General features: G+C 32.0%; 1 protein-coding gene across 5 annotated transcripts in view; it reads left to right on the forward strand.

Annotated features, from left to right (window-relative positions):
* Positions 1–17467, forward strand: part of CSMD3 (CUB and Sushi multiple domains 3) — a 1140077-nt gene that overhangs the window by 1045203 nt on the left and 77407 nt on the right. For all 5 annotated transcript variants that reach the window (XM_081069899.1, XM_081069900.1, XM_081069901.1 and 2 more), the window contains 5 exons: positions 283–429; positions 3090–3278; positions 7598–7783; positions 8402–8596; positions 14278–14451. In XM_081069899.1, the coding sequence (XP_080926025.1) occupies positions 283–429; positions 3090–3278; positions 7598–7783; positions 8402–8596; positions 14278–14451 (891 nt within the window). The remainder of the gene's footprint in view (positions 1–282; positions 430–3089; positions 3279–7597; positions 7784–8401; positions 8597–14277; positions 14452–17467) is intronic.

Below are 17467 nucleotides of genomic sequence, written 5' to 3' on the forward strand. Positions count from 1 at the left end.
TTTTATATTATACTATAGATACTTTTAGTGTATCAACATCCAATTTACTTAAATACCATATGAAAATGGTAATTGATTTTATAAGTTGTAGATTCTTTAGCTATGACATTAAAATATTTAAAACAAACATTTTATATTGTGTTTTAATTTATTGTGGATGAGGTAATTGGTTGCAGAACAATTTCACTATATTTAATACTATTCTAATGATATAAAATACTAAAAGTAAATTGGAGCATAATTATTCAGGTGTATCTAAATTGTATTATTTTCTTTCTGAAGGACCAAATATTCAAAGTCCAGTGCTTATTTCCCTCAGTGGAGATTATTCATCTGCTTTTAATATAACAAGCAATGGTCATGAAGTTTTTCTTCAATGGTCAGCAGATCATGGCAATAACAAAAAAGGCTTCCGGATAAGATATATAGGTATGTGATACTTACGACTTTAGTACAGATCTCACCTGCATGCTCAGTGTGGTTGTTTTAAAGAGCACAAACACAGATGCTCTTCAATTAGACAGGAGTTTAAATCATAGTTCCTCCACTGATGTTTCTTAGCAATTTATGGGACCTCTCTCTGTCTCAGTTTCCTCATTGCAATGATAATGATTCTACAACTCGGTCATATGATTTTTGAAAAGATTAAAAGCACTTAGAATACTAATAACAAATAAGTTCATTATCAATTAAACTTACATTTTTAATGTTTTTTCCCCCAATGGATTTGTTTCCTTTGAACTTTCACAAAATTGATAGTGGTGCTCAATTGTGTATATCTGATCTATTTAATAACTCTTTAAATGAAAAGTTTAAACAAAAGATAAACAAACAGTGGTAAAAATTTTTGCTTTCATTATTATTCATCTATTTGTGATACTTGCTAACTATATTAAATATTTAAAGAGAGAATGATGAATACATCATTTAAAATGTAAAAATAAATAATTGTTTTGTCACTACTGATTTCCGTTGAGTAATACTTAGAAAGATGTGGGCTGAAAATAATTTCAATATCAAAATGAAATAGCTTTTTCTGTCTCTTTCTGTTTATAAGGTCTACTGATGTTCAGTCAATAATTTTCTTGTTGCGTAAGTGTACATAGTTTCCCTTTATGTGAAGGTTATATTCCTTTTATTATTGCTATCCTAGTTTATGTCAGACGCCATGTGTATGTGGCTCAGTGACATAATACGTCAGAGCCAATCAGCCATCTCTTTCTGTGCAGTGTTTAGATCATGTCTTCCCAAACCACAGGTCATTGATAATCATTCAACTGAAAATTATTTTCATAAATATTTTGTAAACAATCCTGATGCAACAATTCTAGGCATAGATTTCAATAACCTTTTAATATCAGTTCTAAAAGTATACTCTCAGATTTCGCTCCAGATAAATTTGCATAAACATATAATGTACAAATAAAATAATAGTTGTCTATTGGTTTTAATTTTAAAGCCATAAGATGATAGTTTGATTCTAATTTATTAACAATGTGTATTTTACATGTTAGAAGTAACATCACTCACATCATATTATACTACTAATATGTATACAAGTTTTATCCTATAATAGACTTCTAGTCAATTTAAAAAAAATATGATTAGGCCCTAAAAAGAGAAATGCTTTAAAAAATTAAAATATGGGGCCTGCCCGGTGGCTCAGGAGGTTGGAGCTCCGTGCTCATAACACCAAAGGCTGCCGGTTCTATTCCTACATGGGCCAGTGAGCTCTCAACTTACAAGGTTGCCGGTTCAACTCCCTCAAGGGATCGTGGGCTGTGCCCCCTGCAACTAACAACAGCAGTTGGACCTAGAGCTGAGTTGCGCCCTCCACAACTAAGACTGAAAGAACAACAACTTGACGTGGAAAAAAGTCCTGGAAGTACACACTGTTCCCCAGAAAAGTCCTGTTTGCCTTCCCCAATATAATCTTAAAAAAAAAAAAAAAAAGTATGTATAGTTCTCTAAAAAAAATAAATAAATAAAATATATTATCCAGTTATAATATATGGCTAAGTACTTAAGATTTTTCATAATTGAATCTGTTTCTATCATCTGAATAGTGTAAATGTCTTTTTATTAAAATTGTGCCCAAAGACAGCATTTAAAAGTCAGCACATTAAATTTAATTTTAATGATCATAATAACTAAAGGTACACCATTCAAATCAAGCCATTATGATCATTAGATTCACTATATTATAAACTAAAGCATTATGTTGATATTCAAGACAAATTTGGATATAAATATACTGAGAACAGTACTTTTAGCCCCAAGAACAGCTTGACATATTGAATATATATTTTTCCTTTAGAAACGACAGGTTATGACTTATATATTCTAAGTCCAAGCTATTTCCTACTATTTACCCCTAAAGTCTCATTTTTCTCAAAAGAATACATTGAAGTTTCAAAGGGTAATGGATCCTGCCAGGCTGAATGGTCTCAAAAGTACATATATATGAAAATGCTATTTGACATTATCTTTGACATTTCAGACTTCAGGAGATGAAAACATTTTATTTTATTGGCATTTTTATATCACTACATGTAAGCATTCTTGACAGCATCAAAACTTTAATAAATTGGGAAGGAGGATTATGAAACGTGAGGGATCCTTTGGAGACATCAACCGAAATTAAATGCATGATCTAATATGATAATATATAGTTGTCTGGAGAGAACTTCAAAGTGACATGTAAACAACATGCTCTAAAATATTCCTACCAAGACTTTGTCATTTAGGCCCTTCAAATGACAGGAAGTACAGCTTCCAAACTCTGAAATATCTGTAAGGCTTTTAAACCTCCAGAGTGTTCAGAAAATATGATATATTTCAATTCAGAAAATATCTTTGGTGCTGATAAGAATTAGAAGAAAAAAGCCCAGAGATAGATATGTCTCATAAAAGTCATGTCAATATATTGTCAAGACGATATAAACTAATATGATGTTCAGATGAAGTAAAATTCACATAGATGGCCAAATTTTTAGTATTGATATTCACTCATAGGTTTTTATCACTCTGGGATATATAGAACTGCTGATTCGTTAATTATGCAGTGACTATTTTTTTCTTTTGAAAAGCTTTCTACTGTAGCACCCCAGAATCCCCGCCTCATGGATACATCATCAGTCAAACAGGTGGACAACTTAATAGCGTGGTCCGCTGGGCCTGTGACCGAGGATTCCGACTTGTTGGTAAAAGCAGTGCTGTGTGCAGAAAGTCTTCCTATGGGTTTCATGCGTGGGATGCTCCAGTCCCTGCTTGTCAAGGTAAAGTCTATCATTCAAAAAAATGATAAAAACATTAAGAAAAAATTAATCCTTTTAAACTTTTTCATTGGGATCACTGAAATTTCCCCAAATATAAACAAAATTCAGAATCGTATTATAGACACCTCTCATGAAAACAAGGCTTAAACACACACACACACACACACACACACACACACACACACACAGTGATAAATTTGTGGAGAAGGAGACATTGTTTTAAATTCTTCATTTGTCTTTATGTGATCTATGCCTTTGCTCTATTCACTTATATACATACTCTATTCATACATGTATGACTTCAGTTACTTCATTGTCATGCAATGATTGCCCCAGAGCTGGGTATTATATTAGTGTGGAGTCTGCAAAAAGAATAGAGGATAAGAGTAGGCAAGTGCCCTGAAGACTTTCACTCTGAGTATGCAAAAACGTGCTCTCAGAGCAAACAGTTTAAAAAAAACAAATTGTAGCTAATCACCACATGATTATTTCACTGTTCAGCTGACTCAACAAAGATATGTCTTTCATTTTTGTTTGTATTTTGTTAAAAATCAAGGCACTCTCTGAGCATTTATCCTGCTATTGCAAACTCAATGACAATCTACCTAATAGACAAATGGCATGTTGTAGAACTTTGGACTAAGTCTTGTTTTTAAAAAGTTGTTGAGTCTGTTATCTAGGTATGGTCATAAAGGCATATTCTGTATCAGTTACACAAGAATATCAAATGTCATTGGACTTTGAAAATTTTTCAAATATTTCACATATCACATTATTTTGTCAATATGGAATTTAATTTTGTATTTGATTTATTCTATCCAGAATGTGGAGGTGTATATAACAACAATGAACCCTCACATTAAAAAAAAAAAAAGTACAAAACAGTCTCAATTAATAAATAGTAGGTTTTATCTATAATCTACTTAATGGAGGCAATTTTTATAAAACAGAAAAGTATACAATAGATCGATTAAAATTTAAAATTAAACAACAGCAAGTTAAAATGAGCATAGAATAAATATTAACTGACATCCGGAATTGTTTCTTTTACCTATTAAACTATAATTTCTAATTCATGGAAAGATAGCTCTCATAGACTTGTATAAATAAATGAGAAAACAAAGATTTCTTGTTTTCTTTTTCTGTGGATTCAGGAAACTTGAACGGCATATTAGAATTGTGTACAGTGTCATAACCTTACAGGGTTGCGAACATGGAAGGCACTGGTTACATGTAGAATAAATATATTTCAATAAACTATCAAAAAATCTGCTTTCTTTTACCAATTGAATACCAAGAGTATTTACAAATTCTTAGTGTTACCTAATTTTTCTAGCACTGGTTTGGGAAAGAATCTTTGATCTCATAATTTCAGAATGATAGGAATTTAAAATGTATATAAGAACCTCTAAATCATATATATTTTAAATAAACATTAAAATGTTCTAAACTTTGGACTTTTACATTTAGTTATATATATTATACATATAATATATATTATATATTATAGTTATTATATATATTATAGTTATTATATATCCCTATATATATATATATATATATATATACCTATTTAAAATGTATAATAATCTTTAGCAAACAATAGGATAAATAATTAATTTTTGTTCAAATATAATCCTGAACTTTCTGAAAGTTTGAAATTGCTTTGTTGAGTCAGTTCTATAATTTTATTGATTTTTTTGTATATAATATGACATTTACATATGGAGTTATGTTTTTTTATTGTTCTTGATTTAAAATCATTATACAATTAGAATAGATAAATTGAAATGCAGTTTAAAAAGATGATATTTGCATAGTAAAGTGATAAATATTTATAATTCAAGAAGTTTCCAAAATTGATCTTTTACTATCACTAAAAATTTTTAATAGAGTAATTGTTTTTAAAAACATTTGTTGCATGTGACCTATCTATGTTTGGACTTAGACAATTAAACTATAATTGTTAAATATCTTTGGGAAGAGGAATTCATACAATGCAAATTTTTGTTTTGTTCCAAATTTGTTTTGCATTCTTCATTTTTATTGTTCTTGTCTCTTCAGTCTCCTCATACAGCCTCACATATTTTTACTTGAGCTATGGGTACACAATGTGAGCATGGTTAAAGACAGAAAATTTAGTCTACTATCTCTACTTGTGTTTGGTTTGCTTTTTTATTTCGTCTACACATCATAATCATTCTTTGATTTTTCCCTCTTAAATAATTAAACCATGTTCATCTCCTTCAGGAATTGAACCATTTTCATCTCACTATACAATGAGTATTATATAATTACAGAAACTGTCACTTTGTATTCTCTGCCTCATTTTTAATTTGTGCTTTTTTGGAGAGTTCTGTACAGAAACCTCCTTGACACCACTGAGTGATGATGGTCCTTCTGAAGTTAGTTCATTTTCCTTTTTTAACTGAGAAGTTAAATTGTAAGCTATCCGCAAGCACAGCTGTTGTACTACCATTTTAGTGTTTTTTGTTTTGTTTTGTTTTTGTTGTTGTTGTTCTAAAATATAGCGATTTTATACTAACCACTTATATGTAACCTATACTATTTAACCTGTGTTCCTTTTTTTAAATTTAAGTTCAATATATACTTCTCCAACAATGTATACTTTTTAAAAGATCAGTTAGTATACAATCTTGGTGTTAAAATTCCCACAAGTCATAAGTGGAAATATAAACATTTCTTTAACAGACAGACATCAGGAAACCATTTACATTTACAACACTATTTTAAAGATTCTGTAATTAGATAGCAGGGATAATAACATCATTATACTTATATACTTATATTTACTTATATTACTTATAAAATTTATTGTCAGTGTTATAATTTGCAGATTATAAAATTACAAAAGATCAAAATTTGTTCATGATTTGTAGGTTATCAAATTACAGAAGATCAAACTATTCACCAGAAGGGAATCTCCCATTCAGTTTTAAGAATTTAATATAGATTTCACTAAGATATTTTCACGTTATAGTCAATTCACATGGATTAGTTAAATTTAAACACCTTAATGATACGTTTTTGAGAGAAGTAGAAACAATTTTAGATTGAAATTGGAAATTGGTAAAGGGAACACAGCATTTGTAAACATTCACATTCATGGATCTTACCTATACTTTACTTATGTCATATCTTTCTGTTATTTATTTCTTTTGATATAAGAATAATATAGCTACCAGTCTAGAATTTCTTTGTGAAACTTACAAGATTAGGTGTTTCAGAATTCAGAAATTTCTGATTTTATAGAGGAAATACAGTACACATACCAGCATGATAACTCTAGCTTGTTCTGGTGGCTACACCAATATTCAAATACACTAATCTTTTTGCTACAGAGATATGTATAAATATTTACATATAACTGATTATAATATAAAAGACACAAATAATCTTACATTAGGGCTTTGCCAGAAAATGCATTCTTTGAACACTTACCTTTTTTTCTTTATGGAGATACAAATTGTGTACTTGTACAGCAAAGATGGAAAACAGTTGATCTTAGGGGATTTCTGTGTAGTCGTTTGAATTTATAAGATGTGGAAATATCTTATATACAATAAACTATTTAAATATAAAATTTTACTATAATTATCACATTATGATAAAACTAATTTTCACCTAAATCAGATTTATTGTAGATAAAAACCAAGACATCTAAGACATATCAATGAAATGCAGGAAGATCCAAACTAGGTTTTAAGACAATAAATCCTGGCTTTATATTTATTAAACATGTCATGCATATGATATTCCATGGATGGTGTCCAAGCATATAGAGTTTGGCTGGACCTAAGACAAAGCAATATCCAACTTCCAGGTAAAATAAATCTGTTTGTTTTATTCCTGGCCAAAGTCCTGATGAGTATTGGCTACTATCACCGTTATAATTTTTAATAATTATCTATCAAATTGAATTGACCAAGCTTGCTATGTGGTGGTCCAGTCATGGGTTAACATTAGATACACTCTATATATACCTAACTTGCATTCTAATATAATCTATATAAATGCTGATAGCCATTCACATGCTGACAAGAAACGAAGTAAGAAACGGAAAATAAAGCATACTAATGTATGATTCACCAATTAAAAAGCACATTCAATTAAGAGTTTGAAATAAATTATTCAAAGTTATGGTTCAGAAAAATGTTTTCAGGAGTTATTCTGAAATTGTTTCAGAGAAATTAATAAAATCCCAAATAGTGTTACATGCTTTACAGTTTAAAAGATTTATCTAATAAATTCAGTATTTTACTGTTTCTTTGATTCTTGTCTGCATGTATTTATTCTAGCAATTTCCTGTGGGATACCTAAAGCTCCAAAAAATGGAGGAATACTTACAACAGACTACTTGGTAGGAACCCGAGTTACCTATTTTTGTCATGATGGATATAGATTATCATCTAAGGAACTTACCACTGCTGTATGTCAATCAGATGGAACTTGGAGCAATCATAACAAGACCCCTCGCTGTGTTGGTATGTGTATTAAGGAAATTTCATCACTTGTATTTCTATTGGCATCTTATATGATCTGAAATTTTATGTATTGTTTAAATTTTAGAACTAATCCCTTAAATAAGATGTGATGTCTAACAGGGAAATAAAAGTTAATTTAGCTGTCAGCTACTACAAACAATTGGAAAACTTTGCACTAATTTTTGGAAACTCCAGAATATTTATGTCCAAAAATTGAAGTGACTCTTCACTTTATATAACGAAGTTTCATTTATTTTGTAAAAAGTAATTTATCAATCCACATGTCTTTTAATGCACAGGCTCTTGAACATTTTTTTTTTAAAGTTTACGTTAATAAAATTATATTTCAATACATTCAGCTGTGATTTTTATAAGGATTAATGATGCTGCTGAGTTGATCCATAACTTTCAATTTTTGTCAGTATTCTCTAGGTTACCTACATTTAGAATATTTCCCATTTCTGTCATTACTACTTTGAAAGGTAAAAGAATGTTATATAATGATGATATAATTCTGATAAAATATTTGGTAGGAAAAGAATTGGACAATGTTAGTTTAAATTAGATAGAAGAGACATGGCTTACTTATTAGCATTTATGTTTTTGGTTTTTGTATAGTTGTTACATGTCCAAGCATCAACTCCTTTACCTTGGAACATGGAAGATGGCGAATTGTGAATGGCTCTCACTATGAATATAAAACCAAGGTAGTTTTCAGTTGTGACCCTGGTTATCATGGGTTAGGTCCTGCTTCTATTGAATGCCTTCCTAATGGTACATGGAGTTGGAGAAATGAAAGACCATATTGCCAAAGTAAGTATAAGCTCTGCTAAACTTATTTCATAAGCTATCTTTTGTGATTGAATTGCCTGACCATTTCCTTAAACAAATACACTATAGCAATAATGAGATAATGTTATGTCAATAGTAATTTATTCTTATTACACTTTAAAAATTTCTATTTTCTTTTTTAAATTAGTAAATGCCCATATAAAAAACATAGGCTTTGTATTCAGAAATCGTACGTTTGAATTCTAAATCTATCACTTACTGTAACAACTAGATAATGTTAATTGCATACTTACAACTACCCAAACACTGCTTTTAGCCCTTTTCATGCATTACTTTATTTATTCCTTAGTTCCAATCCTGTAAATTAGTTGATATTATTAGTTTTATCAAAAAGGAAACTGATCCCAGATTTAATCATTTTACAAAAGTCACAGAGCCTATAAATGGTAGAGAAATAGGATTCAACTCATGAATCCCTCTGGCTTTTAATCACTACCTTATATAATGTTTATTCGTTTAAATCCAAATTTTTTAAACTACAAAATTACTGCAATGCCTATCAGTTGTTGTTATAAAGATTTAATGGTGTGCTGTGTTGAAAATATCAGCTAGAATCTGATTCACAGCAGGGGCTTAATAAATATTTATTGAATAAAATTGAACATATTAAGTCATTCAATCCCCATGTGTTCTAACATGGCAATATAAATGGCCAATGACTAAGTAGATAAACTAATTGAACATAGGATATTCAGATTAAATATCATAAACTCTCTTTGAACTTCCTTTGCTACATTTATTATTTACTTTGTGCCAGGAAATGTGGTAGGCTGAAAATTCATCCTTTATTTTGTGTCCAACACAACTCTGGCATTTATGGCACAGACGCTGATAATTTATAAAAAAGCTAAAAAAGGAAAAAGAAGTCTAATGATGAATAAAAAGTTAACAGGGCAGACAGCTATGTATGTGTAATAAGTACACAGGTATCTACTATTCTATTAATAGTTTATTTTGCAATTTATTTTCATAATCTCAATTTAAGCATAGGGTTTTGAGGATATCCATTTTATAAGGTAATTATATCAATGAATTAAAAATCTCAAAAATATATATCTAAATTATATTTGATATTCTAAAAATATAGATCTGTTTGGTAAAATTTTGCCCTATTTCTTTGAGATTTCTCCCAGGACTTTCCTCTGCCTTCTGCCTTATTATTCTTCCAGTATAATTTTTTTTTTTTTAAAAGGTGTATAGAATAGAGATATTCAAGGAGCTAGGAAACATTATCTACAACAGAAACATTAATCACACATTCAACAAATGTTTGTCTGGTTTCCTTGTGCTCAATCCTCTATTATGTAGAAGGATTTAATTGATAAGTACGAGCAGGTTGTTGCCCACAGCTAAGAATGAGGACCAATGAGGACTCAATCACGGTTCATTGAGAAAATGGAAAGAATAGTAATTTTTCAGGTCCTCCATGTATTCATATTTTACATTAAAGTAATGTAAATATTAGTATTGTTAATATGAATAAATATTATATGGACCTCAAGGGATTATTTAGGGGAGTAGTTCAAAACAACGAGTACATTTAAAAGTTTATATACAATTATTCAAAGTTTGAAATTTTTCTGTTTGTCTACCTAACGACCGTCTAAAGCCCAGAGCTGAAAGTTGAACCTGGAGCCAGAATAAGGCATCATGGGCTGGTGGTTAAGGATTGGATTCTGGGCTTAGATTGTTGGGTTTAAATTTTGATTTAGCTATTTGGAGACTGTGTAAACTTATTAAAGTTACTTAACTTCTATGTGATGATATTCTAGTGTATAAAACTCCGGTAATGACTATACCTACCTCATAGCGTTGTTTTGAGAATTACATAAGTGAAAGCACTAGTAATGGTGTCTGGTACAAAATAAGGACTCATTCAACATAATGTGCTATTATTTTTTATTCTATAACAATATTTTATATTTAGTCTTTAAATGTGAATCCATAAGAGCTGTGTTCTGAACGTCTTAACAAGTCTGTTAATCTCTCTTTTTCATTTTTTTGAAACCTACAAATAAAATGTGAAATATAATTATATCTAATGGTTCTTATAAGAATCAAATGACATTTTACATGCAAAGCTCTTTATAAACTCTAGGGTTCTCAACAAAAATAATTATAATTACTATCTTAGCATTGTTTTAGATAATGAGGAAACTTTGGTTCTGTTAGGTCAAAGGGATTGTCCAATTTCTCATGATAAGTCAGAGAAAAATTTTGGACTAATGAGTTATTTGCCCTTCAATCCTGATTTTTTTTCTTTTTTTCACTACAACCTGCTGAGTGACCAGATTGCCTAAACAGAAGATGCAAAGAAAATAGCTTCATAAAATTTCTGGTCAAGATAGCAGAGTAGGTAAATGCTGTGCCTGCCTTCTCTCATGACCATGTTTCAAAATTACAACTAAACTATAGAACAACCATCACTGAGAATCATCTTAAATCTAATTGAACCAAAGCCCTACAATTAAATACATACAGAAAAAGCCACCTGGATACTGATTGGAGGGGCTGAAACACGAAATGGGCTAGTCCCACACCGCGTGAGGCCATTAAAAATTGGGAGGGATATCTCAGCTGTGGAGGTCCCCCATGGAGAAGTGAGGGTTGCCAGCCTCACACCAGGTTCTGCAGTCCAGGATTTTAGTGCTGGGGAGAGAAATCTCCACCACTTCTGGTTGTGAAACCAGCAGAGATTGTGGCTGAGTGAAACAGAGGGTTCCTAGAGTCCCAGGCGATCCTCTTAAAGGGCCCACACATGGACTTACTCACTGACAGACTCACTCATTCTGAGTTCCAGTGCTGGGGCAGCAGCTCAAAAGGCGCCAAGGAAATAAAGGGAGGAACTGAGTTGTCTGGCTTCAGGAAAGGGCTAAAGGAACAGCTTTCTTCCTGACAGTAGAACGGCTGGAAGCCATTGTTTCTTTGTTGAGCCCTCCCCTCTCCAGATGTGCATTAAGAGGCACTTGCCATACTTGAGTCTCTATCAACTTGGCTACTAACACCATTTATCCAACCGACCCTGGTGATTATGAGACCCTGCCCCACCGAACTTTTGGGCTCATCCAAGCCTCCTCCAGTAGCTTTTATGTACAAATGGCCTGCCTTGACTCATGCTACAGACTTTCCTAAAATCTCTCAATGGTTCACAGAACTCATAAAAGCAGCATCTGGCTTTGGTATTTCCCTTACCTCTGGATGAACAGCCCTAACAGAGCCACTAGCAGCAGATGGCCTTAGTTTTAGCTTGACCTCTTAAGGCACCTCCAAGTGCTGCACAAGTGGTCGCCATTTGTGGATTGCTTTGTGGCTCATGCCAGGTGGCCCTAGGCAGGGCACATTCTGCGGATAAACTTGACCTGCAGTGGGTTCCCTCCTAGGAGGCCGTAGGGCTGGCATGCCCAGTAGCAAGCTTCAGACCCTGTCAGAGAATCATCCAGCTGCCTGCAAGGATGACATATCCAATGGGAAGATTGGGCAGGCACCAGAACTCTGCTAAATTGAATCCTGCTCTGTGCAGTCATCTCCTGCACCACAGCTCCTCCACTGTATTCACAGCCACTGCTCACAACCAATCGGCCTGAGGGGTAATCCCTTCTACTGATGTGCAAATAGCAACCAGGGCTCAACTACAACACAAGGGACACACAACACACGAAAGGGATACACCTGGTGACCCAGATCTGGTGACAAAGAGACTGTACCACTGAGCCTGACAGTACACTTACTTCATAAGGCCACTCTACTAAGTCAGTGAGATGTAGGAGCCCTACCTGAATCATAGAAACAAATACAGGAAGGCAGCCAAAACGGGTTGACAAATATGTCACAAATAAGAGAACAGAACAAAGCTCCAGAAAAAGAACTAAAAATGGAGACAAGCAATCTACCAGATGCCAACTTGAAAAACACTGGTTATAAGCATGCTCAGTGATCTCAGGGAGAACTTGAACAAAGAGTTAAGAAACGCAAAAATGGAGATAGAACATAAAAAAGAACCAGTCATAAACAAAGAATGCAATAACTGAAATGAAGAATATATTAGAGAGAATCAACAGTAGATTAGATAAAGCAGAGAATTGAATCATCACTTTAGAAGATAAGGTAGCAGAAAACACCCAATCAGAACAACATTAAGAAAAGGGAATCCAAAAATATGAGGACAGTTTAAGGGGCCTCTGGGACAATATCAAGCCTACCAACATTTGCATTATAGGGGTACCAGAAGAAGACGACAATTAAAAACCTATTTGAAGAAATAATGATGGAAAACTTCCCTAATCTGGTGAAAGAAATGGATATCCAAGCCCAGGAAGCACAGAGAGTCCCAAACAAGATGAACCTAAAGAGGCCCACATCAAGACATATCATAATTCAAATGCCAAAAGTTAAAGACTAAGAGAGAATCTTAAAAGCAGCAAGAGAAAAATAGTTAATTAACCAAAAGGGAGCTCCCATAAGACTGTCAGCTGATTTCTCCACAGAAACTCTGCAGGTCAAAATGGAGTGGCACAAAATATTCAAAGTGATAAAAAGCAAGGATCTATAACCAAGATTATTCTACCCAGCAAAGCTATCATTTAAAATTGAAAGACAGATAAAGAGCTTTCCAGACAAGATAAAGCTAAAGGCGTCCATCACCACCAAACCAGTATAACAAGGAATGTTAGAGGGACTTATTTAAGTTAAAAAAAAAAAAAAAAAATAATAATAATAATAATAAAATGGCAATACCTACATATCTGTTAACAATTACTTTAAATTTAAGTAGGTTATGTGTTCCAGTCCAAACACATAGGGCTGAATGGATAAGAAGACAAAACCCTTACATATGCTGCCAAAACCCTTGCATATGCTGCCTACTTCAAATTGAAAAACACACAGACTAAAAGTAAAAGGATGGAAAAAGATATTTCATAAACATGGAAAAAAACAAAAACAAAAACAGCAAATCTGAAGTAGCAATACTTATACCAGACTAATAAATAAATAAATAAATAAATAAATAAATAAATAAATAAATAAATAAAACTTTAAAATAAAGGCTATAACAGAGACAAAGATGGACCCAGTCATCCCACTTCTGGGTATTTATCCAAAAAACCTCAAAATGCTATATCAAGGGACATGTACCTTCATATGCACATTTCAGCATTGTTTACAATATCCACGAAATGAAGGCAACCTAGGTGTCCCTGAATCCAAAAACGAATAAAGACGAGGTGGTACAAATACATACAAAGGGATGTTACTCACCCTTGAAAAAATAGAATGAAAGCTTGCCATTTGCAACAACATGAATAAACCTAGAGAGTATTGTGCTGAGTGTAGTAAGTCAGACAGAAAGACACATATCATATGATTTCTCTTATAAGTAGAATCTAAAGAACAAAATAAACAAATGAAACAAAAGAAAATAGCTTCACTTGTTACTGTAACAGAGGTTTTATGGGAACTTAAAGAGGATACATTTTAAATTATGTCATCTATTTTCTCTACATTTTCACACTCATTCAAACATGTTTTACAGATGTCAGTTTCAATGTAAATATGTCAAATCATAGGGAGTTCAAAACATTAAAAACATGGTTTTGTTACAAGTGCATATTGACTATGTTTTTAACTTTTTTATTGTTTTGAAGTTATTTCTTGTGGAGAACTACCTACACCTCCAAATGGAAATAAGATTGGAACTCAAACTTCATATGGCTCCACAGCCATTTTTACCTGTGATTCAGGATTCATGCTTGTGGGCTCTGCTGTACGGGAATGCCTTTCTTCAGGTCTTTGGAGTGGATCTGAAACCAGATGCCTAGGTACAGATTTTGAAGTTATTTTAACCAACCTCTTCCCCATTCCTCCTTCGCACCCCTCCCCCTGGAAGGAAGGCAGCCCTTTTTTCCATAATATGAGGTGACAGCTGATATACATCAGTAAGGATTCTAAATAATTTGATATTATTTAAGTGGAAAAAAAAAGTCTCATAGTAGAAAAGCTATTAAACAGATGACTCTTAAAGCTAATCAACTAGTATTCCAAATGAGAATCTTGTGGCATTAAGGAGAGACATTGTCTTTCAAGCATGGTGAAAATAAAAAGGTGAAAACTAATTGCTGATAATTATATGTTTGCATGCTCAGCTGGATTAATTGGTGTAGCAGTTAATTCATTGTAAACCATAGTCAATTCTCCTTTCACCTATTTGCTTAAGGTTAAAGACCAAAGAAGAAAAATAATTTCCACATTTAAAAATCTTTCTCCATTTTTATTTCACAAGATTTTGAACATGTGTAATATTACTTTTCATTGAAACTTTAATTATATATTTTTTAAACTTGATTTTAGGGCTAATAGGATTTTTTCCCTTTGGGGTTCTTTGAATTCATTATAAAAAACTGCATTAAAAGAAACCGCACTAGCCTTTTCTTCCTTCACCTCCTCTTTTATTATTAAAATAACATTATGATTTATACTTTATCTCTTTTTTCAAAGATTTCAATAATTTCTTTAACATTACAAGAAGAGTATAATTTATATGCCTTTTTTTCTCTAAAATGATATCAATATCTGTCAGCCAGTGTGGAATTAGGTATAATGGAAATTGTTCTAATTATTCGCTTGTCTGTTGGGAACAACACATAATCTTTGTGTTTCCTAATTTAAAAATTGTTGATTATTATGAAGAGGGTATTGAAAAATTTGCACAATATTTTCTCTCTAAAATTTTACTTTTAAATATATGATGCATGCACTTGAAAATATTCATGGTAATGCAATTATTATTTGAAACTTAAAAAGTGTAGCTAGAGGTTTCGGTAAAATTCTTTTTTTCCTCCCGCTTAGGCATATTTGTTAATAAGCATATTTGGAAATCTAACAACAGTGGTTTCTTTATAAGATCATATATATGTAAATATGTATAAAAATAAAATAGTAAATAATAAATATATATTAATGTATGATTAAATGATCAAACCATTTCCTAATACTTCTTAAATTGATTTTGGTTATGCTGATTTCAATGACAGATTACTTAGTTCACTCATAAATTTGAAAATGTATATGTAAACTAAATCTAAAGTATTGTATTTTATGGACCTATGCCCTGATGAACTGTTATTGGATATTATTTATTGAATATTGTATAGAGAGGGGAAGAGTTATTTTATTTAGAATTCTGAGTCAGTTCTCTGAAGAGTCAGGCATAAAAGGAATATTTATGAACAAACATTTCCTCTCAGTCTGTGAAGACAACATCATCATCATCCATTATGAAGTACATAGTGTTGACATCAGATATAAATTTAAAAGGATGTTGGTACTGGTGGTAGGGAAGTGCAGCTGCCAAACAAGCAAATCCTAACCAACATCTTATGCTTGGAATGAGCTTTTGAATTCATGTAGTCCAGTCATTCTTCTCACATGTGAAAGTATGTGATTGAATTTATCAGTGACAACGTTTGAATCTGAGTGTTTTTTTTTTTTTTTTTTGTGGGAAGGGTTTTAAGGTTTGAAATATTTTAATAGATAAAGGACTATTGAAGTATTCTGTTTAATATTATGTTTCTTCTTGTATGATATGATTTTCAAAGCAATTGCCTTTTTTCTTTTTTTTAAAATGATTTTTATTAAAATGTAGCTAACATACAATGCTATATTACTTTTGGGGGTACACCATAATTATTCAATATTATATACCTAAAGAAGTGATCACCATGTTAAGTCCAGCAACCATCTGACACCATACCACGCTATCACCATATTATTAACTATATTCCCTGTGCTGTACTTTACATCTTTGTAACTTACTTGTTTCGTACCTGGAAATTTGGACTTCTTATCCCCCTTTATCTTCTCTCCTTTTTTAATTTTTCAGTTACAGTTAATATCCATTATTATTTTATATTAGTATCAGATGTACAGCATAGTAGTTAAATATTTATATAATTTACGAAGTGATCCCCCTGACTAGTCTAGTACCCACCTGGCACTATTGCAACATTATTGACTATATTCTCTATGCTGTACTTTACATCCCCATTACTATTTTGTAACTACCAATTTGTATTTCTTGATCCCTTCACCTTTTTCACCCTGTCCTCCAGCCCCCCTCCCATCTCACAACCATCAGCTTGTTCCCAGCACCTGTCAGTCTGTTTCTTTTTTGTGTGTTCGTTTATGTTGTCCTCTAAAATCCACATGTGAGATCATATTGTATTTGTCTTTCTCAGTCTGACTTATTTCACTTAGCATAATACCCTCTAGGTCCATCCATGTTGTCTCACGTGGTAAGATTTCATTCTTATTTATTGCTGAATAATAAACATTTTATTGTATATACGTACCGCCTCTTCTTTATGCATTTATCTATTGATGAGCACTTAGATTGCTTCCATATCTTCACTGTTCTTTTTATCTGAAACTGTTAAAAGTATTGGCATAATTTTTTTCTTCACATTTCCTTATACTTTTATTATAATTTCTTTAAGCTTGTAATTCTATCACTTTATTCATTCCTGTTATTGGTAATTTTGTTCTCTTGCGTTGATAGAATTAGCTAGTAGGAGTTTAACAACTTTGTTGCTGATTTTAAAGAAAGAATGTGTAGCTCAGATAATGTTCTCTATAGTTTTTCGCTTTTCAATTTTCTTCATTTCTTAAACTGTTTGTAATGTCTTCCCATCTACTTATTTTAACTTTATTTTCTCCTCTTTATTTTGCTGCTCTTTTTCCTCTTCTTAGCATGGAATTTGAGGTCATTGATCATATATATATATTCCTAATAAAAACATTTAATGCTGTAAATTTCCACACTAAGCACTGCTTTGTCTG

Source organism: Rhinolophus hipposideros, assembly GCF_964194185.1.
Source record: "Rhinolophus hipposideros genome assembly, chromosome: 13".
Classification (NCBI taxonomy): domain Eukaryota; kingdom Metazoa; phylum Chordata; class Mammalia; order Chiroptera; family Rhinolophidae; genus Rhinolophus; species Rhinolophus hipposideros.